This window comes from Narcine bancroftii, chromosome 1, assembly GCF_036971445.1.
Source record: "Narcine bancroftii isolate sNarBan1 chromosome 1, sNarBan1.hap1, whole genome shotgun sequence".
NCBI classification, from domain to species: Eukaryota; Metazoa; Chordata; class Chondrichthyes; order Torpediniformes; family Narcinidae; genus Narcine; species Narcine bancroftii.
In genome coordinates, this window is record NC_091469.1 from 289,827,560 (window position 1) to 289,854,149 (window position 26,590).

The window sequence follows — 26,590 nt, forward strand, 5'->3', positions numbered from 1 at the left end:
TTCAGGAACTCATTGTCCAGGAAACCTGTGAATTAACAAGGGTGGCGGTTTCAGAATGCCCCAAAGTTCTCCTATAGAACTATAGCACATTACAGCATAGAAGCGGGCCCTTTCGGCCCTTCTAGTCTGTGCCCTACCATTTATTTTTGCCTAGTCCCACTGATCTGCACCCAGTCCCTATATCTCCATACCTCTCCCATCCATGTACCTGAGCAAATTCTTCTTAAATGTTAACATTGAGCCCGCATTCATCTCTTCAGCTGGCAACTCGTTCCACACCCCCACCACTCTCTATGTGAAGAAATTCCCCCTCATGTTCCCCCTAAACTTTTCCCCTTTCACCCTTAACCCATGTCCTCTGGTTTGTATCTCACCTACCCTCAGTGGAAAAAGCTTGTCTATATTTACTCTTTCTATTCCCCTCATAATTTTAAATAACCTCTATCCAATCTCCCCTCATTCTTCCATGTAATGAACCAACTTACTTACAATGACATGAGAGATCATTCATCCCTTCAGGCCCATGCTGATCCCCAGGAGAACAATCCCACCAGTGCCATTCGCCCAGTTATCTCTCTACAACCAACTTTCTCTCAAATGTCTGCAACTTCCTCCCATGGCCGCCCTATGCTAAAGGGGCAAATTTACAGCCACCAATTAACTTATTGACTTGCACATCTTGGAAACGTCGGAGGAAACCAGAGCACCTAGCAGGGCGTTGGTTACACCCACACGGTCATGGGGAGAAAAGCCAAACTCCGCAGGATAAATCGCGGTGCAGGAATTGACTAAAATTCCTGCACTTTCCTATTTAGACTGCCCGTGTAATGGCAAATCTCGTTGATTGTGACATTACATACCTGCAGTCAAAAACCCCTCTGAAGAGATTCTCTTTTGCTTCTCTTTCTCTTATTGTTAGGGGCGCTGGGCAATGCTCACAGTGACTCTTTGTGGCCTTACACCAGACATATGTGTATCACATTTTTAATATATTATGATGTGACAATAAAAGGAACCTTTGAACTGTGAGAGTACTTCAACATCTGAATTACCAGATCCGCTTCTCCCGGATGCAAGAGTTTCCTGAACGCTCAGTCCAATAAAAGTTTGTTGGTTTTGAATGGGATGAAACAGTATTTTGCATTGTAATGTCTGCGGGTCAGGAGAGAGATTGCAAGTGCTTCTGCTCAACAGTTTTCAGTCTTACAAAAGCAGTACTTTGGCAGGGATTCAGAAACAGAATCATGACCTGAAAAGCGATTAGAAAGGAGCAAGCTAAACATGAGGAGGAGAGTTACCCGGAAGATAACTCCCAGCATTGTCAAAAAGTTGGATGCTTTTCCAAAAGTTGTTGATGTCTGCATTGAAACCTCCGCTGTTGGGGGCACAGGTAAATAATCCAAACAACCTTCCTGTCGCAAATCTTTGTCCTTCCAGGGATAGTTTCTGTGACAATTAGACTCCCGTTTGTACTTTCTAGTGTGCACCACGCTGGATGGTGCATCTGTAGTAAAGACCAGCACGATGACAGGAACTTGTTCTGGGCAGCAGACATGCAGACAGAGACAGCAGGTGTGCTGAGTGGAGGTCCTCCAGCAGATTGGTTTTGTATTGGGCAAGGCGTCTCGGTCTTTGGTTCCACTCAGCTCTTTGTCTTCTCGTCAACCCCCTCTGAATGCACAGAGAGGATTTCAAACTGGCAGCTGATCCTCCCATGCTCACTTCAGGATGAGCTCCACCGCAAATTTCTGAGAGATTTCAAAAGCGGACAAACTGAAAAGGGAATCTGCTCATTTCTGGAGCGCTCTTCAAAAAAAAATAGGGAGCAGGGGAGAAAGTGGTAAGGCAAGAGAGTAGGAAGAGAAGAAAGAGTGAGAGAGTGAGTGAAGGAGAGTGAGAATGAAAGAGGGAAGGGGAGGAAAATTAGCGTGAGAGACCAGAGAACATCGTACATGAACAGGGCTTTCGGGTCACAGCTATGGTCCTACTCAAACGGAATTTCCTGTGCCTGAACGTGGTCCATGTCCCTCGACTCCCTGTACTTTCAAGGATCTGACATATTTAATGATTTTTATTTATTTTAATTTCTTAAAAACAGCGTGTCAAAAAATGGAGAGGGTGGGAGAGGGGCTCCTTCTACTGGAGGAATCCTGAAGGAATTCAGTGGGTCAGACAGACTCCATGGACCATCTCTGTTTCAGCCTGGACCATTACTTCCATGGATGCTAGCTGGCCCTCTGAGTTCCTCCAGCACTTGGTGTGGTGCTCCAATTTTCAAGAGTTTTTTGTCCAGTGTAGAGGAATTGGTAACCAGAAGACATGGGAGAAGAGGGGGGAGAAATGTAACAGGAACCAGAAGAATAACTTTTCTATACAGGGGGTGGTGGGTGTGTAGAACGGGCAGCCAGAGGAGGTGGTTGAGGCAAGTACTGTTGTAATGTTCATGAAAAAAAATTAGAGGGACACACAAGTGGGATGGGTTTAGATAGATATGGGCAAAACACAGGCAGGCAGGATAGAGTGGGTGGGACATTTTGGTCAGTACGGGCAAATTGGGCCGAAGGGTCTGTTTCCACGCTGTATAGGTCTTATGTCTGTTTCCACCGCACCGAGAAACCTCTGAGAGCACCATTTAAGAGGCATGCATCAGATCTGGGAAGCGAGAGGGTGCCGAGGACAAGAGGGGCTCCCGAGGGGCATTGGGCACTGAAGGCTTCCTGATGATCATGTCAGAGGTTTGTACCTGGAGCCCGGCTTCCCAATGGTTTGGACTGAAGACTGTGCGGAGCTGAATCCACAGACACTCAGCAACTCTGAAGGGGATTCTCTTTTGCTTCTCTCTTTCTCTCTGATTATAAGGGACAGTGGGAAATTTTGCTGATGGCGAATCTTTGTCAGCTTTATGGAAGACTAAATACAATTTCATGTAATATTACATCTGTTATTTTATAATAAAAAAATCTTGAATTAAGACAGATACCTGAACATGGAGGGATGCAGATCACGTCCACACAGGTGGGATCAGTTTAATTTGGTGTCGTGTTCAGCAATGAAAATGCACCGTCCTCTTCTACGTTCTGTAACCTAAGGTCGCAGAAAGCCCCCAGACGAGATGACGTGATGGATAGATTGTAGAGAAGGAGCTTTAATTTATATTGAATTCTGTCTTTGTAGTTTAAACACAGAAATGCAAGAGGAACTCAGCTGGACTCGAGACGTCCACAGGAGGTAAAGAGATAAGACTGACGTTTCGGGCCTGAGCCTTTCCTCAAGGTATGAGTGAAAAAAATCAGGCGTCTGAATTAAAGGCTGGGGGAAGAATGAGAGGGGGAGGAATACAGACCAACAGACTCAGGCCTGAAACGTCGGTAATACTGTGGTTTCCCCCCATCCACGGTTTTGCTTTCTGCGTTTCCAGTTACCCACGGTCAACTGCGATACAAAAATATTAAATGGAAAATTCCAGAAATGATCAATTTGTAAGTTTTAAATTGTGGACCGTTGTGAGTAGCGTGATGGAATCTCACGCCGTCCCGCCCGGGACGTGAATCATCCCTTTGTCCAGTGGATGCATCCACGTTACCCACCCATTAGTCACTTAGTAGCCGTCTCAGTTATCGGACTGACTGTCGGGTTACCACAGTGCTCGTGTTCAAGTAACCCTTTTTAATTATAATGTTCTATTTTATTATTAGTTATTGTTGTTAATCTCTTGTTCTGACTAAATTATAAATTAAACTTTATCATAGAAAAAAACATAGTGTATATAGGGGCTGGTTCTATCCCCAGTTTCAGGCATCCACTGGGGGTCTTGGAACATACCCTCCCATGATAAGAGGGGACTGCTGTATATGTCTACCTCCTCTGGATGCTGCGAGACCGGCTGAGTTCCTCCAGCATTTCTGTGGTTTTTACAACCACAGCATCTGCAGTCTTTCATTTTTCACACCTTTCCTTGTAGTTTCACTCCTTGCTTTCACACTGATAGCAACCTTGACAGTGGGGGAGTATTGGTTCTACCGTGACACCCGGATTAGACACAGCTATCAAGTTGACACTGAGATTTCCAGGTATTACTTACAGATGTTCTTTGAGGCCAGGTGTTAGAGGGGCGAGAAACAACACCTCATCCCTTGCTGGAGAACCCTCGCCTCCCTCCCCGTTCCTCTTTGTCTTGGTATTTGTCCCTCGCGGGGTGGTGGGGGGATGGGGGACAGTGGGGGAAAACAGACTACCTGAGGCCCTGCAGTCAGGGAGACCATGTGTTTGGGCAAGGGAGGTGCAGCTGAGGCTCGACAATCGTCTATTTCCCCACTCAGCCCTACTGTCCGGCCTTCTCCCCATAACCTTTAATGCCCTGGCTGATCAAGAACTTATCAAGCTCTGTAATAAATACATCCAATGACCTGGCCTCCACAACCGCCTGTGGCAACAAATTCCACAGATTCACCACCCTCTTCCTCCACATCTCTGTTCTAAGCGGACGTCCTTCAATTCTGAAGTTGTGCCCTCTTGTCCTAGACTCTCCCACCATGGGAAACAATCTTTCCACATCTACTCTGTCCACGCTGTTCAACATTTGAAATGCTTCAATGCGATTTCCTCCCCCCCCCATCATTCTCCTAAATTCCAATGAGTAACAGGCCAAGTGCTGTCAAACGCTCCTCATATGATAACCCTTTCATTCCTGGAACCGTCCTAGTGAACCCTCCCCGAACCCTCTCCAATGTCAACTCATCCTTTCTTAAATGGGGAGCCCAAACTCCAAGTGAGGTCTCGCCAGGGCCTTATAAAGACTTGACATCTTGTATTCTATTCCTCTTGAAATGAACGCTAGACATGTTCTGTACTATTACATGACAATAAAGGAATTTGAATCTTTAGAAAATCGAGGGTGATGATGTTTGCCCTAGAAAGTGATGCAGCTATGGATTTGTTGGATTCATCCTCCGATTGTGTATCAAGTTTCTAAGCCAGTTTTCCTCCTTCTTCCAGCAAACTCCAAGTAAATATTGACATTACAGTGGCCATGAATTGTGACCGTAAGTACCTATAGTTTTCCGAGCAAAGTGAAGGAACCAATCCCTCCTGATCTACTGCTGGTGGAGGTACATACTTTCTGTAAGATACCTTTGAATCTCTTCTGATATGCCCTTCATACAACTGGACTGGTTGGACTACCCCTCCCATGCTGGTCCTACTTTGACTAATCTGAAATTCCCTTCCCAGGAGCCAGGCTCAGCGTCATGGGGATGGTGGGAGCATTCGCGGGCCATGCCCCCCTAATGAGTTATAGTGCCCCTCCCCCCCACCTGCAGCACTAGTGTAACTAGGTGGTTGTGGACTTCACCGGGTGACGCTATTGGAGGGGGTGTCAACAAAATGAATCATGTGGTTTCGTCTCTATGCACTGTAAGCCTGGGCGTTTATCCATAATCCCTTACTATTCACAGAGCACCGATGGGATAGGGATTTACTTAAGGTGGTGTGTGAGTGGGCAGGGAAGGTTGAGAATCACTGCTCTACACCCAATTGTTACTGAAATATTTTGCTTGACAAAAATTGTCATTAGCCCATTTCCTTTGGAGTTCTGAAACCGTGCACATAATGAGTCAATGAGGGATGATTAAAACAAAACCGTGATTTTCAAACTTTTTCTTCCCACCACATCCCACCTTAAGCAATCCCTTACTAATCACAGAGCACCGATGGCATAGGGATTACTTAAGGTGGGATGTGGATAGAAAGAAAAAGGTTGAGAACCACTGTTTTAATCGTCCCACATTGACTCATTATGTGCACAATTGGGTCTAGAGCAGAGGTTCTCAACCTTCCCCTGCCACTCACACACCACCTTAAGGAATCCCTTACTAACCACAGAGCATCTATGGTATAGGGATTACTTAAGATGGTATGTGAGTGGAAAGAAAAAGGTTGAAAACCGCTGCTGAAGACTTCCTGTCCTGTGCATTGGCGCCTCTGTACCAGACAGCGATGCAACCAGTCAGAATGCTCTCCATGGTACCCCCGTAAAAATTGGAAGCCTTTAATCTCCTTCACCTCCGCCTGGGCCCTCTTTTTCACCCTCCCACAGTCTAAACACTCCCCATTCCCAGTGGCTAATTCCCAGCGGTCCCCAGAGTTGTAGAGCTATACCGCACGAGAACAGGCCCTTCATCCCATTTCTGAATGTGCTGACCATCCCAACTGACCCAATCCTGTGTGTTATTTTCAGTTCCGTCATTTTCCAGAAGCCCCTCCACATACTCTTTTGATGTAATGAGACTACCTGCTCCCATGGTTTTCGGGATGTGCGTTCCAGTATCCAGCTTCTGGGTGGATAAATTTCTTTATTAAACCATTACGAGAGACTTAGGCAACGTGGGTAGCCAGCACCTTTTTCCCAGGACGGTAATGGCCAATACTAGAGGGCATTGGTTTAAGGTGAGGGGAGGAAAGTTTTAAGGGTGATATCAGAGGTAAGCCTTTCACAGAAATAGTGGTGGGTGCCAGGAATACCTTGCCGGGGATGTTGATGAAGGCTGGAACAATAGGGATATTCAAAAGACTCTGAGACAGGCACATGGATACAAGAATAAGTTTATGGGTGTGAGATGGGGGTTTGATTGTTGTGGAGTAGGTTTACAATGGTCAGCACAACATCATGGGCTGAAGGGCCTGTTCTGAGCAGTAATGTTTTTTTATTCTGGAATTAATTTTTGTTGTTGTTGTTCTTTGTTGTCCAAAGACATCGGAGCAGACATCACTGACCGGATGGAAGAGGCGGACGGTACATCTGGGGAATTTCAGTATCAGCCAGTAAGGTTCCTTTCACTTCATGAATTGTCAGGATTTTTTGAGTTGTGAGCTGGTTTTGCGTTTCGAATGGTGGGAGGGACCTCCTGGGAAAACCCACACAGACACGGGGAGAACTTACAAACTCCCTTACAGACAGCACGAGATTTGAACCCTGGTCCCGTTCACTGGTGAGGTAACAGCTTTGCGTTAACCGCTATGGCAACCCTGCTGCCCTACACTGCTCTCCGGCTCCCTACCCCACGTCACTGAGAGGTGCCCCTAAAGGATTTGTCCCTATATCTCTCTACGTGGCTCTATGATCAAGCACTCCTCCGAAGGATATTGGGAAAATCTGAACACTGAAAATACATCCAGCAGTATTGCCCTTTAATCAGTTTCAATTCCAATTCGTCTTGGTTCACAGACAGACTGTGTGATACAGGTACAGGGTGAAGGGTGCAGGACAGGGTGTTGACGAAGGTGTCTGACGTGTTTGCCTCCATTGGTCGGGGCACTGAGTACAGGAGTGGGGAGGACCTATTACACCTGCACAAGATAATGGTCAATCCACGCTTAGAGTAATATTCCCAGATGTAGGAAGGATGTCTTTAAGCCAGAAAGGATGCTGGAAAGCTTCATGAGGATGTTATCTGGTCTGTTGGGTTTTTCTTCTCGGAGACATTCTTAAGGTTGGGACACTTTTATCCCATGGGAGTGTAAGGGGGTTGAGTGGGGGCGACCACATAGAGGTTTATAACATGATAAGGGGTGCAGATAAGGTGAATGGTCACAGTCTCTTTTCAAAGGTCGAGAAGTCTAAAGAGGCCATGGGTTTAAGGTGAGAGGGGAAAGATCGTAAGGAGGAACGAGCTGCCAGAGGACATGGTAGAGATGGGGACAATTACACCATTTAAAAGGCATTTGAACAGGTCCATGGATTGGAAAAGTTCAGAGAGATATGGGCCAAATTCTGGCAAATGGGACTAGCTGAGGTAGGAAACGTGGTCAGCACAATCAAGTTAGGCTGAAGGGCCTGTTTCTGTGCTGTCATACAGTCTCATGCAATCTCTACTTTTTTTTTATTTTTAGACCTACTTTGAGCTCTCAGCTGAGAACAGAGTGTGGCAGAGGTAGGCCTGGAGAAAGGTTTTCTTTTACTGCCTTGACATTCAGATGCCCGCATTAACCAATCATCACGGAAATATGTATTTCCCTGCAGAATGATGCAAAATATTCATCAACAGCTGCAGGAGGAGCACAACTTCTTGGACGCTCTCATAAAGTCACCGTTGAACAGGACAAGTCCAACTGAGGGCCCGAGGTAAGGTCACAGCTCTGAGGCAGAACAGTTCCAAGTCTTTCCCAGATACATAAATCTGGGCAGGCACTCACTGGGGAGAACTTGCACGTAGATGCTGAGGAAACTACAATCATGGAGAGAGACACTGCAGGAACAGGCCATTCAGCCCACTTTGTCCATACCATTAACCACCAAACCAACATTAATCCCATCATCTCTATACTCCCCACATTTTCATTGGCCTCCCCTCAGATTCTACCACTTATCCACACACTAGAGGTAATTTACAGTGGCCAACTAACTCACCAATCTGCACCCCGAGCAGCCCTCAGGGGAAACCCACGCATTCACGGGGAGAGCGTGCAAACTCCACATAGATAGTGGCATAGAGCAGAATCGAACCAGGGTCTTTGGAGGTGGAAAGCAGTGGCTCTACCCATTGAGCACACTGTTCCCCTAGCCACTTCTACCACCTCAGGAGTGTTGGTGCACAAAGGGATCTCGAGGCACGAGTCTGTAGATCCCCAGAGAGGGGAAACACAGAGGGACAGGTTAGAGAAGGAGCTTTCTATCCTTGCTTTTGGAGACCAAGGCACTAGTTGGAATGTCACATTGCAGCTAGTTGGATCGCACTTGGAGCACTGTGCACAGTGGACGTAGCAATAGAAAGAGCGCACAAGAGATTCACCAGAATGCTTCCTGGAATGGAGGGCTGTAGTTCTATGGAGAGAATGGATAGACTGAGATTTTCACTGGAGCTTAGGAAATTTACAGAATTATGAGGGCATCAAGAGGATGAATAATCAGAGTCCTGGGTTGGGGAATCTAGAACTGAAGGTCACAGATTTAAAGTAAGAAGAGAAAGATTTAAAAAGCATCTGAGGGGAATGCTTTTTCACACTTTAATAAGCTGCTAGGTAAAGGAAACTGCGATTACAGCATTTACAATGCATTTGGACAGGTACTTGGACAGGTGGATCATAGAAGGTTACAGGCTCAGCCAGACACATCAATTCCACAAGCCCCAACTGAGAAGATATATTTCCACTTTTCTTTCAGAGACGTCGACTCTGCCGACCCGCCAAATGCCTGCAGGATTCACGGCGCAATAGAGGTCAACAAAGTGGCAGGAAGTTTCCACGTTCTGTCTGGAAAGTGATTACAATGGTGCTCTGTGGTAGTACGGGTTTGGGGTGGTAATTTGGAATTGTATTAGAACATAGAACAATATAGCACAATACAGGCCCTTTGGCCCTCGATGTTGTGCCGACCAATATATTCCTTCCTAAAAGAAAGTACTAAACCCACCCTTACCTGTGACCCTCTATTTTTCTCTCAACCATGTGCCTTCCTATAATGAGGTGACCAGAACTGATGTGTGGTCTCACCAGAGATTTGTAGAGTCACAACATGACCTCTCTACACCTGAATTCAATCCACCTATTAATGAAGCCCAGCATCCCATTGACCTTCGTATTCTGGAGAAAACTTCACGGCCGTGTTCACAAGCTGGTCATGAATGAAGAATGAGTTTCTATGGATACTGCCTGACCTGTTGAGTCTCTTCAGCAGCTCAACTCTTGCTCAAGATTCCAGCATCTACAGTCTATGTGATTCTTGCTTACCCCCACAGCACCTCTTTGGGCTATTTCATTTTTATTTAGGGATATAGTTCGGTAACAGGCCCTTCCAACCAACAAGCCTGTGCCGCCTAAATATATCCACATGACAATCAATGTTTTAACCCCACCCATCTTTGGAATGATGGGAGGCACCCAGAGCACCCTGAGGAAGCCCACGCATACAAGGGGAGAACGTACAAACTCCTGACAGACAGCGCCAGATTCGAGCATGCTGTAATAGCATTGTGCTAACTGCCACACTAACCGTGCCGCCCTGACTGTGGCGGTTGCAGGGAGAACGTCCAAACTCTGCAAAGACAGCACCGGAGGTTGGGATTGAATCTGGGTGTCTGGAGCTGGTAAGCAGCAGCCCTCTGCACTGAGCCACAGTGTCTCTCCTGTACCTTGAAGTGTTTGCACCAACACTGACAGCTACAGGGGGCTCTGATTCCCTCCCCTGAAGCACACTCAGTCCACGTGAATCTTGCGCGCACCTTTTACATCATTTCAGTCAAGGTCAGCGTGGACCAGGACATGTCACAAGCTTGTGAGCCAATTATCTCCAACAGAGGAAAGTGGGAGGTTATGAGGGAGGGGGAGTTGGGGTAGTGCCCATAGTCCTGGCTCCACATTCAGTCAAAAGGCCCCCCCAGTGGGTGAAAGGGGAGAGGGGAAGAATGTAGCCTTCCCATGAGACAGTGGATCCCCACCCTGAGACCGGACCTTCACTCAGTCTCAACATTGGCTCTCCCATTATTTTTCAGATCATATCAACTCCCAGTGGGGCACACACATGTGCTTACAGTGAAGACTCCGGAAGGTACTACTGCATAATTTGTGACTTCTTCCCCAAGGTGGCAGGGATCTTCTATCTCATTGATCAGAATCAGAATTTATTGTCACGGACGTGTCATGAAATTCATTGTTTTGTAGCAGCATCACAGAGCAAAATAACTATAAATTACATTTGTAAAAAAATAGTTCAAAAGAAGAGAATGTGAGGCCGTGTCTGTGGTTCATTGTCCATTCAGAAATCTGATGGTGGAGGGGTGATGCTGTTTTTGTAACGTTGGATGTTCGTCTTCTGGCTCCTTCCTGATGGTAGTAGTGAGAAGAGAGCATGGCCTGGTGGTGAGGGTCCTTGATAGGAGCTGCTTTCTTGAGACACCGCCTGTTGTAGACATCCTCGATGGAGTGAAGGCTGGTGCCCGTGATGGTGCTGGCCAAGTTCACAACTCTCTGTAGCCTTTTCCTGTCCTGAGCATTGGCACCTCTGGACCAGACCACAATGCAACCAGACAGAATGCTCTCCATGGTACCCCTGTAGAAATTTGCAAGAGTCTGTGCTACTGCTGGTCCATCTATGAGTTGGTTATGAGCATGAATACTTTAGTGAAGTGTTTGACAAGGTGCAGCACACAAATGTGCTGGAGAAACTCAGCAGTTCATGCAGCGTCCATGGGATGGAGGAGGCAGTCGATGTTTCGGGCCTAAGCTGTTCGTCGGGAATCAGGAAAAACAGGCAGGCACCCCAATAAAAAGGTGGGGGGAGGAGGAGGAGGAAGGAAGGGGCAGGGGGAAGAACACAGGTCACTGGTGGGAGGGTAGCTGAGATGATGAGAGAGAGGTGGGCCTCTGGAAGGGGAAAGGGGAGGGGAGCTGATGGAAAGGATAAAGAGGGAAAGCGAAAGAGAGAGTCAGAATATGGGGAGACTATATAGATACGATCTGGTTGGAAACAGCCCAGACAGAATACAAGATGTTGTTCTTATCATTAGCTTGTAGATGTTTTCACCCAGAGGACATTGGGTCTGGTGTTCACCAGCCGAGATGCTGGGAGAGCTACAGACCTTGGTCACGGTTGAGCAGTGTTTAGGGAACACTGATCCAGGGGGCTGAACATGCGGTGATGGGACCAGGCTCATTGGCTCTTCGTCAGTGTGGTTATCAACGTTCAGTTAATCCGTGAAAATAACTGCATCGCTCTTTTTGCAGGCTACAATTTTTCCCACCGGATCAACCATTTCTCCTTCGGAATGCCGGGCTCAGGATTCGTCTCCCCACTAGATGGCAGTGAGAAGGTAACAGAGCTGAGTGAGTAAACCTGGACAGACCATGTAAATTCCAAACACATTTCACTTGAAACCCAGTGTGTTACAGCAAGAAATTAATCTCATTCGGTTTTATCACACGTGATTTGGGACTGTTTCCTTTTTGGATCTAGATTTTTGAACATTGTTCTTTGAAAATTGTAGCCCCAGATGAAGGGGAGATTAATATTTCTTGCATGCACGTGTCTAAGAATCTTTTCAATGTCCCACACCTCCTCCCTTAGCACCAGTCGTGGCCCCAGAAAGTCCTTTCAAGTGAAGCAACATTTCACGTGTGATTCTGCAGGGGTCATCTACTGCATCCGGTGCTCCCGCTGTGGTCTCCTCTACATCGGAGAGACCAGACGCGGACCGGGAGATCGCTTTGTTGAGCACCTCGGCACTGCCTGCCACAATCAGGGAGGTAAAGATGGCAGCACTGCCGGAGTCGCCGTAGCCCAGATTCTCTCTCCATAGATGCTGCTTGACCTGCTGAGATTTTCCCCCAGCATTTTCTGATTTATTCGTGTCAGTCGACCAGATGGGCTTTTAGATCAGTCCACTGGTTTCAAGGTGACTGGTATAGATGCATGCTCTTTATTTCAGATTTATTTAATTAAAATGAAAAGAAAGGTAACATTTATGTAATGAATTGAAAATCTCCATCTGTCACAATGGATTTAAACTCCTGTCACTGGATCCTTGTCGATTAGTATTATGTCCCGTGTACAACTGGCAGGGTCAATAAGCAGCTGGGAAGGAACAAGGTTTCATCTCGTTTGTGTCCTCAGGATACCCCAGAGCTCTTCCTTTTTAAAACAAAGTCCTCAGTTCTACAGTGAAGCGATGGCATTCACCACCAACCTCAAACGAACCTGCCCTCGGAAACCGGATAAGGGAAGTTCAACATTTCTTATATAATACACCAGAATGTAATATACACGATATACTTCAACCTCTGTCTGTCATAAGGACAACAAAGTCACCATAACATTTGTCCGGTGCCCTTAACAACAGATAAACAAAAGAAAGCCCCCACAGAGACTTTCAGTGATCGTGGATTAGCCTCCAGCACCCCCGCAGCCTCTACAGCCACACAGACCCCCTGTTCGATCCATCGGCCGCCCTAGCTCCAGGTCCAAAACCCCCCACACGATCAGGAAGCCTTCAGCCCCCTGAGGCCCCTTCAGGAGCTCTTCGCACTTGTGGAGATGCTGCCTCACTTTGATTCCGACCTCGGCCACTGTCTGTGGGTAGCTTGCATGTCCAATCCAGAGACACACGGGTTTCCTCCAGGTGCTCCGGCTTCGTGCCACATCCCAAAGACTTGCAGGTTGGATAACTGGCTGCTGTAGGTTATCTATGGAGAAGGAGGGATGGTTGAAGTTTTGGATCTAGGCCCTGCATCAGGATTGGTGCAGACTCGTGAGCCCTAACGTTGGCCATCGCATTGCTTCCATGAATTCTGCTCGACCTGCTGATTTCCTACAACCGTTCATTGTTAGCTCTGGATTCTAGCACACACCCTTATGTCCATGCCATACGCCTCCCTCACCACCCTATCAATCAGTGCCACTCCTTAACAAGGAACTATTGAGAGAGGCATCAGCTCTTTCTCTCTGCCTTTTTGTCTTTCTCTTTCACTCCCTGTCTCTTGCTCTCTCTGTTACACACAACTACACACTTACACCATCTCTCACAGCTCCACCCATTACTGTATATGCCCTACCCCATCTGACCTCTCCAGTAGCCAGTGCGGAGTGTTGGCACTGAATAAGTCTCCCTAGTTTTATAGAATTTCTGCCACATCAATTATATCTTCTCTTCTCTGCCCCACCCACAATTGGAGATGATTTCACCAGGTCCTCTTGTTTATGGACTTACATCAGCTCTGTCTCCGACTTACCCAGTTCCTGCCAACCTCTCCGCCCAGGTGACTAACCGCCACATGGACATTTGCTGCCACTTGTTCTTGTTTAGTGATCCTTCGAGGCACTCCAAACGCAGTCAAACTAAACTTCTGTAGACCTTCACAATTACCTTTTTATTCTGTTTGATTCCTGGTTTTCGTTTGAATTTAGAATACTTTTACATTCAGCGAAACTGAAACAGAAAACATTGGGAATCTGTAACCTTATGTAAACTACTTTTGCAGCAACAACTTTCATTTCTACCAAACCTTTATAGGATCGTAGTTCGTCCTTGCTGGCGAAGGTCCCAGGCCCGAAACGTTGCTTACCCCTTGATTTCCCACGGATGCTGCATGACCTGCTGAGTTTCTCCAGCACGGTTGTGTGTAGCCTTCGACCCCAGCATCTGCAGACTCTCTTGGTTAACTCCAGGTGAAGGCAGCATTTTGCGTGCTTGACTTTACAGCTGCACAAGGCCTTGGCAGGTCTACGCTTGGTGTATTGGGCATAGTTCTGGTCACTAGGCTGTAGGAAGGATGAGTTGAAAAGGGCGCAGAGAAGGTTTACAAGGATGTTGTCGGCACTGGAGTTAAAAGGAGCGAGAGTGATCCCAGAGCATAGGAGGGCGAGGGATCTAGAAAATCTTGAGGGACGCGGATAAGGTAGATGATTTAATTTAGACATACAGCACGATAACAGGCCCTTTCGGTCCACAAGCCGGTACTGCCCAATTACATCCAATTGACCTACAACCCCCAGTATGTTTTTGAAGGGTGGGAGGAAACCAGAACCCCCAGAGGAAACCCATACAGACATGGGGAAAACATAAAACTCGTTAGAGACAGGGCTGGGTTTGAATCCAAGTCGCTGGCAGTGTAACAGTATTGCGCTAACTGCTACACTAACCGTGCCACTCTCCCCTGGAACTAGATGGGAGAGGAGCAAGGGGAAAGATTTAAAAGAGGCTTGGGTGCAACATTTTGCAGAGGGTGGTGGGTGTGTGGAATGAGCTGCCGGAGGAAGTGCCAGAGGTGGGGTTAATGCTCAGTAGACATTTGGACAGGTCCCTAAAGAGGGTAGGTTTAGAGGGAAATGGGCTGCAGGAAGCAACTGGGGACCAGCTCAGGGAGGCAAATTGGTCGGCATGGACAAATTGGGCAGAAGGCCTGCTTCTGTGCTGTATATGACCATGTTGTGCAGGGTAGATAGGATGGGCAATAATTACTACCCACTGCCTCCCAGGCCATGTGAACTAACTTAACAAGTTCCACTTTCTGTGTGGCATTAGAAAAATGTGCTGTAAGGGAGAGAAGGTTGATTGACATGGAGTGGGTTGGCACATCATGGGCCGAAGGCCTGTACTGTTGTGTGCTGTTTTCAGAATGTGCTGGTTTTTTGCTCTCTAACCCTGCTCTTATGTCTATCCACAGAACTCTACATGTTCCAATATTTCCTGATCGTCGTGCCGACTGAAATAAACACCTCCAAGTTCTCCATGAGCACCCACCAATTCTCAGTTACGGAGCAGGTGAGAAAAAGGTCAGCCCGTTAGCCCCAGGAGGTGTAGACGCGGGCTCTGTCGAACTGGCATGCAAGCTAACTCAACCTCCTGTTCAACTACAATGAAAGTCTGAACCACCCTAGAATCCGGACTGCTTGAAAACTCGGCTGAAATCCAGACCAGCGGAGAATCCAGACAAATTTAAATTTAAAATTTTGACATACAGCATGGTAACAGGCCATTTTGGCCTATGAACCCATGCCACTCAATTAACCTCCAACCCCAGTATACTTTGAACAGTGGGAGGAAACCAGAGCCCCCGGGGAAAACCCATGCAGACACAGGTAGAACGTACAAACTCCTTACAGACAGCGTGGGATTTGAATCCCGGTCCCAATAGTTGCACTAACCGTTACGCCAAACTTCTCGACATCTCTTGGCTTTTGCGTGGCTGCATTGCATGCATTATGTATCGTATTAGATGTATTGCCTGAGAATTTGGAAAATCCAGAGATCTGGACTGACCCAATCTACAAGCAGACCAGGTTTTGGGACTTTTACTGTACCACATTCACAGAGGATTCACGGAGAGTGAAGGAGCAACAAAAGTCAAGCTACCAAAGGCTGAAATATTAGTTGATATATCAAGGAGCGCTATAATTGTGTCCAGTGGATAGAGGCTGCCTCTTGGCGTTGGAGACCCAGGTTCAATCCTGGCCTCAGGCACTGTCTGTGTGGAGTTTGCACCCCCTCCCTGCGACTGCCTGGGTGCTCTGGGACAGAGGTTAATTATCCACTAAAATCAGGGTGTGAGTGGAAGCTGGGGATGTAGGGAGAATGAAGTGGGATCACTGTCGTATTATTTTGAATGAGGTACAGAAAGGATTCTGTGGAATCAATAGACTGTAGGGCCTGTTTCCATGCTCTCTGACTAATTACTACGAGCTCACATCACATAAGTTTTGGGCAATGCCATGGTACACAGGATGACGCATCCAGACTGGTTGTAGAACAGTACAGTAGAGAAACTGGCCCATCAACCCACGTGTCTATGCCCAAATTTAGCCTAAATCTCTGCCTTCTTCTATCCTTGCATCACCTTCATATTCATGGGTCTAGATAGAAGTCTCTTAAACATCACTTTTGTATCCATTTCTACCACTAACCCTGGCAGCATGTTCCAGGCACCCACCTCTCTGTGCAAAATATTTGCCCCACACATCTCCCTTGAACTTCCCACCATCCTCACCTTAAATGCATGTCCTCTATTGTATAATATTTTTATCCAAGAAAAAAGATTCTGACTCCCTACCCCATTCACGTCTCTTATTTTATCAGGTCTCCCCTCAGCCTCTGAGGCTCCAAAGGCAACAGCCCAAGTTTATCCAACCTCTCTCCATAACTCATTCCCTCTGAAATAGGCAACACCCTGATAAACCTCTTCTGTGCCCTCTCCAAAGTCTCCACATCCTTCCTGCGAGGGGCAACCAGAATTCCACACAATATTTCAAGCGTACCCTTTCCAAACTTTCATACAGCTGCAATCTTACTAATCAGCCTACCTACACTTACATCCAAACCAGATAGAGACACAGACACAGATTTTTATGTACATATACACACACGTCACAAACAACAGAGGTCCCAGGACTGATCCCTGCAGAACACAACTGGTCACAGACTTCCAGACGTAGAAATATCTCCATTACCTATGGCCAGGTCAATTTTGAATTGAATCTTCTGAGTTCTCTTGGATTCCATGTGTCTTAATTGTCTAGACATGATGGACCTCGTCCATGACAGACTTACTGAAGTCCATGTAAACAACATCCTTTCTTTTTCACCTCATAAAACTCAATTTTTTTTTAAGATACATCCCTCACGTAAAACCATACCGACCATCTGGAAGCCTACACTTTTCCAATAATTTACCAACCCCTCAAGCAAGGTTTACTGGCCCATAATTTCCTTCTTTAACAGAGGAACAACATTGGCTATTCTCCAGTTCTGTGGGACCTCACCTACGGCCAAAAGGCACCTAAATATGTGTCAAGGCCCCAGCCAATCTCCTCACTTGTTTCTCTCAATAACCTTGGACAAATCCCATTAGCCCCTGGGGACTTATCCAACGTAATGATGTCATTTTGATTTCAAAACTGATTATTGCTTGTAATATACATCAGGTTTTGAAAAAAATTAGTTCTCATTTTATTAATTCTTGCTGCAAAATTGCAGATTCAGCAAAATTCAGCGGTTGTCCGGCTCTTATGGGATTGGTAGATGTCAGATAAGTGTATTTACCAGGTTCTTATATATTTTCCTTGATTTTTTGGCCAGTTCCTTGAATTCTAGATAACAGAATATAATTCCGTAACTGCCGAATATTCCCTAATATCAACCTTTTCCAGGCTACCCACTTGCTCCGGATGAGTATAAAACACCTTGGGATTAGGGTTAATCCTTCCCCAGCAAAGACTCCATGTCCTACGACCCTCATAATTTCTTTTCTGCCTCCTTTATATTCCTCAAGTGCCTGATCTGTATTTCTAAACCTTGCACATGGGTTCTGAACTTTTAGACTTAAATTTACAACACCTCTCATCATCCGAGGTTCCCGCACCTGCACCTTGCCATCTTCCACACAGGTTGGTGCCTTTAAAAGACACCCACGTGAACCTATCCAAGAGCTTCTCGTAGTCTCCCTCCTATCTAATATCATTGGGATTAGCCTTCCCCACAAGATCCAATCTTCAATTTAACCATCTGTGCATAGATCGCTGTTCCCAAAATGCTCTCTCACTGAAACTCCAATCTCGAGGGCAGAGGTGAGAGGCAATTAAATTGAAGAGGGACCTGAGGAGCAACTTTTTCACTCAGGGGAAGATCTTTACCTAGAACAAACAGTTAAAGGAAGCAATAGAATCAGGTACAATTACAAAAGCCAGATACACTGATACAATATGCAGCAAATGGGATGAGGCCAGAATGCGAATGGGGTTGGCAAGGATGAGTTGAGCTGAAGGGCCTGATCTGTGCAGTACAACTCTATGATTGGGCTAGGCTCATTTCCAACAACCAACCAGGAACTGCTGTGGCGCACCCAGTTGGATGAAGTGTGACTCATCGAGCTTGCATTAGAACACCCAGGCCACAGACAAGTCAGAACAGGAAGGCGAAGGGGAATGATAGCACATGCGCTTGAGAATGAGATGGAAAGGTTCACATTGCGCAGCAAAACACCAATGATCTCACCAGTCGGAATGATCAGGCAGATGCTCTTTTGTATAACTGCAGGAGAAAAAACTAGCAGGAATGTCCAAGAAGCACGATACTCCTGGCATTGTAGTGAAATACGACTTCAGCTGCCTCAAGATCTTGATCTCTGAAGAAGGAATGTCCACCACCCAGTTCCTAGTCCGCCTTTGTGGTTTAGTTGGTGGGATCTTTTCCACTGCAGGTGAGAGATGGAACAAGCCTACAGAATGTCACTTGTTGCTCTTATACATCTAATGGGGATCGTTTACTTCAGGCAGCCAGGCATACTGTCACATGGACTGAGATGCGGTGAAAAGCTTTGTTCTGTGTGCTATCCAGGTAGGTTAACCCATTGGTAAGACAGTAGGTGGTGCAAAAATAAAAACAGTTCAGGAGATAGCGTTACAGAGAAAAGTACAGTTGACCAGAGCTTGGCATGGGGTTTGGCTGATGGGAGGTCTGCTCAAGGGTCTGGTAACAGCAAGAAAGGAATTGTCCTTGCATCTGGTGGTTCAGACTCTTGGATCTTTTGCCAGATGGAAGGTGGGTGAGAGTGTGGCAGGGTGGGATGACCCCTTTGGTTTCAGTGGGAAGTGCTGTTGATGGAGAATGCAGATGTTGGAATCTGATCCAAACAATCTGCTGGAGGAACTCAATGGGTTGAACAGCATCTGTGGGAGAAAATGAACAGTTGATGTTTCGGGTTGAAACTCCTCATGGAGATGTTTTGGCCCAAAAACATCAGCCAGTGACAGAGGGGAGGTTCATTTGTGTGATGATGACTCCTACCATCAAGCCAACCTTGTATCCAATTGGCTAGCAGACTGGATCACATGGAATCTGACCTTCTGGACCAGCCTACCATGCAGGGCTTGTCAGAGATCTTGCTGAAGTCCATGAAGGCAGCATCCCATCACCCTGCACCTCACCCCTTTAAAAAAAATCTATCAACCTGGACTTTTATGCTCAAGCCTCAGAAGTCGAATGCAGGAGTCCAAATTGGGCAAGATCTACCATGACTGATGCTTAATATTGGAACCAGTCAGAAACAGGACATTTGTTTATTAGTTCCTAAATATTATTTTGCATTTGTCCCTCTAGGACTTCTACATAATATTTGTGGATTTATTGTTAATCTTCTCTGCTGCCACTGGGAATCCAGAAAAAAGATGCAGAAGTGAGTTTAAAAACAAATTCCAATTTCTTGCAGTTCTGTTACAGGAACCACACAGCCAGGTCAAACTCCAACATGCACAGGACATGAATCTATCCGCAAACCCACATCCTGCCAGAGGTATCAACAATTCACTGGATTTCCCATTATCCACACCACTCAAGCATTCTGCAGCAAGCTCATTATATTTGTGAAATTGCTATTTACAAATGGACTCCAGTTTTCAAAACTTACTTTTGCTTTTTTACCATTTACCTCTCACATGTGTCAGAAAGGATAAAGAAATGGGTACCTCACAGATGAAGGGGAAAGATCAGGAAAGTTGGATTTTAAATTTAGACATACAGCACAACAACAGGCCCTTCCGGCCCGTGACACCCAATTACCCTAATTAACCTACAACCTCTGTACATTTTGAAAGTTGGGAGGAAACTGGAACACCCGAAGGAAACCCATGCCGACACGGGGCAAAAATATAAACTCTGTACAGACCATGTCAGATTCAGACACGGGTCGTTGGTGCTCTAATAGCTTTGCACTAACTTGTTCAGCTTGGATCAAATGATTAGAATTAACAGAGACCATAGGTTTATAGTGAGTCCGAGGGGATCTGGGGAAGAATTATTTTTCACCCGGCGGATGGGTGGAAGCTGGAACACACAATTGAGGCAGTGGAGGAGGTAGGTAGTCAATATTTAAGCAGCATCTGAGTGCTGGAATCACTAAGGCACAGATGGGCCTTAATGCTGGCCAATGGATTAGCACAGATAGAATTGAGATGTAAGGTAAAGGACAGGGTGCAGCAAAAATACAGCAAAACCACAAAGTACAACACACAGATAATTTATTACAGTTACACTAGCGGGAATGAGCAGTAATTAGGATTGGGTAGACAAGGTCACCTCCCTAATACTGTTGAACCTCATTCAAAGTACAAGGTTACAGAGTACAATATTTAAGGCATTTTTTATGCATATACCATTCCTTTGAGGGTATTGTTTCAAGCTGAGGTGTTACAGTCAGTGTTTGCTTATTTCTTGACAGAAAATTGGTTATCATTGATTGGCTTTCAATAATTAAAAGAATGGATTCGTGGCAGACATGAAAACAGTTGTTCAAAAGGGTCCTTTAAGACAGTGGTAGCCTGGCTCTTGGCACATGTAAATGGTTGCTTCCTGAGTGATCTCCATATTCATTACTTTTAACACGGTTAGTTGAATTCTAGACACTGAAACAAAGCCATCGGCGCTGTCGTTCTGCAGGCTTTTGATGTTTCCACTTTCTGCTTGACAAGCTTGTAGCGCGCCGAGGACCAGGAGATGCTTTGTGGAAGAGGTGATACGGATAGTTGTCTGGAATGTTGTTAATTGCAGCTGATCTGTCTGGGTGGAGGTTCCAATACCCATTTCTCAGCAATCGTTCAAAAGTCTATAGTTATAACAATTGTTTCAACTTATTACACTTCTACACGGCACATTCATTTCATGATATTGTCAACCAATATCACAGAGGGAGAGTAAAGGCAAGCAATAAAGTTTAAATTTAGCGGCAGAAAGGAACATCTCATTCGGAGTGCTCCATCTAAAAGGGTGGGAAAATATACATCATTGGTGTTTTCAAAAAACATTTCATCGTGTTGTGGAAGGAGACCCGTCTGGGGAAAAAGCTGGGGTACAAAGTCCAAGGAAAGCTCCCTCAAAACAAATCGGGCAACGTCACAATGTGGTGAGTTGCCTTCCCCTGTTAAGATTCAAAGTCTCTTTGAAGTTGGCCCAGGTTTCTCAAACAACCAACTCTGAAGATCAGACTTGAACAGAACAGGCCTTTCGACACATTTGTGATTTGTCTGCACTTGAGACAGCCCTAGTGCACACACACTTCCAATCAGCAGGATGCCATGACAAACATTCCCCAGGAAGCCCTAGCATGTGACCCTGCCCCACATTAGAAAATTCCCACTCTACTGCATGCTTCAATCCAATGGATCAATGACCAGTTGCCTTCAATCTGAATTAGCAACGTCACTTTCCCCCAACAGAGAACAACACAGCACAGTACAGACCCTCAGCTCACGATGTTGTGCCGACCCATGTAAATCTACACCACCACATTCTAACAAACAAAAGGTCCCTCAGTGCCAATAGGAAGCAAAGATATATAACCAACGCTTTTGGCCTGAGCCCTTCGTCATGGCATGAGCAAAAAGCAGGTAGGCGCCTGAATTAAAAGATGGGTGGCGAGGAGAGATGAAGGGGCGGGGGCGAAGCACTCAAGAGGCTAAAGGTGAACATGGATTGGAGGGCAGGAGGGGGGGGGGAGGCATGTAGCTGTGTGAAAGCGGAGCTGCAAGAAAGGAGAGACACTGTGGATCCTGCTTTAACTACAACCAGAGCATCTGCAGACATTTCACTCCACAACAATCTAATCCCTTCCCTCCCTCAAACCCATAACACAATTTTTCTTACATCCACAAGCCTAGAAGTCTTTTAAATGTCCCTATTGCTCCAATCTCCACCACCACCCCCAGCAATGCATTCCAAGCACCCACCACTCTCTGTGTAAAAAAAAAGAGGTTACCTCTTGTATCTCCACTAAATGTTCCTCCACTCACCTTAAACAGATGTCCTCTGGCATTTGATTATTGTCGGCCCGGGGAAAAGGTTTTGGGTGTCCAAGTTATCTAAGCCCCTCATCATTTTCTATACCTCTGTTAAGTCTCTTAATAGAATGTTTGAATCCACATTCCTGGACGAGAAAGCCAGGTACGTTCTGTGCAAGGCCATTAGGGATGCCAAGAGGCAGCATTGAACTAAACTTGAATCCCAGTCGACTCACAGGCACCAGGTGCTTATGGAGGGTATGCATGCCCTCACTAGCTATGATGCAAAATCGAGCAGAACAGCAAACAGTTCCCCTGGATGAATTGATGCAAAATTATGCTGCCTTCGAACTCTCTCTACAACTCTGCACAAGTTGGATTATGTCTTAATCATTGAACTTTGAGATAACTAACTGGACTGCTTGGGAAATTAACTTTATCAGAATAGTTGGATTATTGGGCTTCATTTAAGAAAGGATGTGTTGATAGTGAAGAGGGCTTCAGAAGTTCACAAAGATGATTCCAGGAATGAAAGGGTTATCATACGAGGAACATTTGAAGGCTCTTAGCCTGTACTTATAACCATATAACCATACACATTGGAATTTAGGATAATTATGGGAAGGTCTCAATGAAACATTTCAAATGTTGAAAGGTATGGCCAGAGTAGATGTAGAAAGATTATTTCCCATGATAGGAGAGTCTAGGACAAGGGGGCACAACTTCAGGATTGAAGGCTGTCAGCTCAGAACAGACACGCAGAGGAATTTCTTCAGCCAGAGGTGGAATTTGTTGTCACAGGTGGTTGTGGAGGCCAGGTCATTGGGTGTATTTAGGCAGAGATTGATAGGTTCTTAATTAGCCAGGGCATTGAAGGTTATGAGGAGAGGGGCGGGCAGTGGGACTGAGTGGGAGAATGGATCAGCTCATGATTAAATGGCAGGGCAGACTTGCTGAGCTGAATAGCCTATTGCTGCTTCTCTGTCTTATGGTCTTATCATTGCACATGACAATAAACTGGAACATTTATTCTTTTTCTCATTAGACGAGAATGAAACTACTTCAATCAAAGAGCACCAATATCAAGAACAATGTAACTGTGATATTCCAGTTGTTTTATGTGGAAATACAAAATAGAACGCATGAAAGAATTGCGAGCAACTGGGGACTGCAGAAAAAGGTCTCATTTAAATGAACAGTCCAGTGTGTAATTGATTCTGAAAGGCACCCATTTAATTTTCCATTCACAAATCACTGTTGTACTGCTAACTGCAACATTGAGATGCTTGTCTCTTTTTCATACTAACTGTAAAAATATGAATGCTGACATAGGATGAAAAAGTATCAAGTGTACAGAAATTTTTCTTAGTTAATTCTAATAGAGAAACCCTACTTTTACATTAGCTGATACCAATAAATATTTACCTTTCAATTACAAATGTCATCTATTGTCCTTTGTAGAAACATTCACTGAAAACTGTCATTGTTTAAGGCAGCCAGTCAAACAGTGCACACTGAGGTACCTTTCTGACAACCGATTTTAAGTGCACACGAAAATCCAGTACCATTCACAGACCAATGTCCCCTCACCCACCACCCACGTTGGTCGAACTCCGCACAAGGACCAGTAGAGGCAAAACAGACCGGCAAATGATCTGCTATTTACAAAAAGGCCAAGGTCAGTCACTCCAAGCAGGCAAAAGTGGATAGGGCTTGCACTGTTTACAACATGCTCTTGCCAGACTCAGCATGGTTTAGATTACAGATCCAACCGCACCATAAGAGATTTGGGGGAAAAGCGCTACCCCAGCCTGTTTCGAGAGATAGGCAGCGATGGGCAGGAAAATGGAGAGAAACAGGCGCTGCAGAAAGCCGAGAGCATTCGGGAGATTGATGTATTTCACCAGGGTTTAATGCAGGTCTAGTGCAGAGCGTGGTCACACAGAGGCAAAGAGGGCGATCGGTTCTCTCACTGCAGCCCAGTCTTTGTGCTGCCAGCCTTCCACTGACATTTCTCCCACACCTCGTGAGCATGGGAGGTATCGCACGAAAAGTATGGGGATACTTTCAGGTTGTGATATGAAGGGAGTCTTCTAAATATTGAGGATGCAGTAATTAATGTGAATGAGAGGCTGGCAGCTTTGGGTGTTTGGTTTAATTTAACTTCCCAGCAGAACCTCCAGTTTCTTGAAATGGTTCATCCAATTTAATTTAGATAGAGATTGCTCTGACATCACATCCAAAAAGGATCAGTAACTCATACAGCTGATTTGGTTAACATTGAGTACATCCATAACCAAATGGGCTTGACACAGGTCTACATTTTAGTCATCAGACTGACCAGCACTCAATATTAACATATACAAGCTTGTCATAGTTGAAACACAAGATTGCACTGGTGTGCAAGGCCACAGAGAAATAAATGGGATACTCACAGTTGACATCTTAAGGGAACTCTCTTTGAAAACCAATTTCATAAAACAATACAATTCCCAAACCAACAATTTACTTGTGTGAAAAAAGACCAGCATACCCAGCTATAAATAAGAGGCCAGATAATATTTTGGCATCAGTTTTCCATTAAAATACAACTCTACAATGAAACCAGGCACATTCGACCACTCCCATAAGACGGAACATCTTCCCACAAAGATCGAGGCAAAATTACATTCCGAATGCTTTCCAAAACCCAACCATTTGCACACGTCTGCAGAGACCACAGTGCAATACTTCAGCAACACCACTTAACCTTTCACGAACGTCTTCAGGCACAAAGATTGGTTGCATCTTCTACATAAAGCACGCCCCCTCCCCTTATTTAGAAAACCTTGGGCTGAGGAAAAGGGTGAAATTGGTCATGGGTACACTGTATACTGCCAGTCTGTTCCATCAGTCTGTACTTCAATTGAAGTCCACCAGCCTTTCTCCCTGCTCTCTCAACCAGCCTATTGTTCTGCAGCCAGACATCCAATTAAAGTACAAACTCTGTGCTGCAGTATTTATAGCACCCAAAAATAAAAGGTCCCCTCTAACACCTTCAGTCAAATGCATCCCAAGCTGTTTGCATTTTTCAGCCAAGAGCAGGTTTTAATATTTACCAATTAGTGCTTTGTTCAGCTAAAGCAATTAGTACTATGACTGAAAGGTTACCAAGAGGCCAGTCAGAAGCTGTTTGGAGGAAAGCTCAGCTACACTGCACGGTTCCATGTGGAGAAGCAAAAAAGCAGAAAACTTGAGCCTTGCTGTCAATATTAGGAGACTTTCATCCGTTTCGTTTTATATCACTGAAGTTCTAACTGAATACCCTAGGCAGTGACCAAAAGGTAAATGAATAAAAGCATGCATTATGAGTAAATGATTAAGTATGGACAAACTCCACTTACAGTAGGACGCTTCACGAACTCCAAAGTGGCAGGGATGATCGACAGAAATTCAAATACAGCAATTCGATGGAAAAAAATAAACGTTTTCCCCATGTCATTCTTCCTTCAGTGTTAAAGCTTATTTTAAACCCTGAAATAGTTTTTTTTACTATACTTCAGTGCATTTCTGTACTTATAATGGTGCTAGATAGCCGTCCTAAATTATAATAAAGTAGCTTTAACAAATTACATACATGACAAAATAGAACCAGGTACAGGTTTTGTCTTTAGTACGAACATTAACACAAGATTTTATCAATGTCCAGTACAGCTATCCATCAATGCATAGGTGACTGAGTACTTGTAGTTTCTTCAGTATCGCATGGTACTTGATGCCCTGAAGTAGGACAGGAACTTGTAGCACAGGCTGACCACAAAGTACCAGATATTCCGTGCCATCTGTGATCTTGCGATGAAAACTCTCCAGATCAAGACGACCAGGATCGTATTGAATGCATAGCGGATATTTCTTAACCTGCAATTCAAAGAAACAGTTTCTCAGACTTTCAAGTATTAAATGATCAACAATGATTATCTGGATAATTGAACATTTCACATGGGGAAATGAATTGCAGACAGACATTGTGTAGCAATGGTTAGTGTAGCGGTTAGCACAACGCTATTATAGGACCAGCAACCCGGGTTCGTATCCAGCATTGTCTGTAAGGAGTTTGCATGTTCTCCCCGTGTCTACGTGGGTCACCTCTCGTCCTCCAAAACTTATCGGTGCTGTCGGTTAATTGTATGTAATTGGGCAACATGGGCTTGTGGGCTGGAAGGGCCTGTAACCGTGCTTTATGTTTAATTTTTTTTAAAATGGGCTTTGCTGACGAATCACATTGTTATAGAATCAAATCAGGTTTCCAGATTTAACCAACGAGGCAAGTCATGGCAGACAATTCAACTGTGAGGAAGTAAG

At 45.4% G+C, this 26,590-nt stretch overlaps 2 protein-coding genes across 6 annotated transcripts in view; one reads left to right on the top strand and one right to left on the bottom strand.

Annotated features, from left to right (window-relative positions):
- Positions 1–1,134: 1,134 nt before the first annotated feature.
- LOC138745824 (endoplasmic reticulum-Golgi intermediate compartment protein 2-like) lies at positions 1,135–23,678 on the top strand. Its single transcript, XM_069903184.1, has 12 exons — positions 1,135–1,390; positions 3,962–4,070; positions 4,996–5,042; positions 6,749–6,819; positions 7,888–7,928; positions 8,018–8,119; positions 9,158–9,253; positions 10,485–10,540; positions 11,716–11,814; positions 15,151–15,248; positions 18,516–18,678; positions 23,295–23,678. Exons 1-12 carry the CDS (start codon positions 1,282–1,284, stop codon positions 23,384–23,386), a joined length of 1,083 nt encoding a protein of 360 aa, XP_069759285.1. The 5' UTR covers positions 1,135–1,281; the 3' UTR covers positions 23,387–23,678.
- far1 (fatty acyl CoA reductase 1) overlaps positions 20,478–26,590 on the bottom strand; it is a 112,390-nt gene continuing 106,277 nt past the window's right edge. For all 5 annotated transcript variants that reach the window (XM_069903170.1, XM_069903159.1, XM_069903150.1 and 2 more), the window contains one exon: positions 20,478–26,146. In XM_069903170.1, the coding sequence (XP_069759271.1) occupies positions 25,984–26,146 (163 nt within the window). In that variant the 3' untranslated portion in view covers positions 20,478–25,983. The remainder of the gene's footprint in view (positions 26,147–26,590) is intronic.

What these genes read in the sequence shown, in the direction of transcription:
- LOC138745824 (XM_069903184.1), top strand. Translation starts at nt 1,282, where the DNA reads ATGAGGAGGAGAGTTACCCGGAAGATAACTCCCAGCATTGTCAAAAAG. An exon ending in GGGAATTTCAGTATCAGCCA is followed by an intron (nt 6,820 to 7,887) that starts GTAAGGTTCCTT and finishes TTTTATTTTTAG; the next exon opens with ACCTACTTTGAGCTCTCAGC. An exon ending in TGAGAAGGTAACAGAGCTGA is followed by an intron (nt 11,815 to 15,150) that starts GTGAGTAAACCT and finishes GTCTATCCACAG; the next exon opens with AACTCTACATGTTCCAATAT.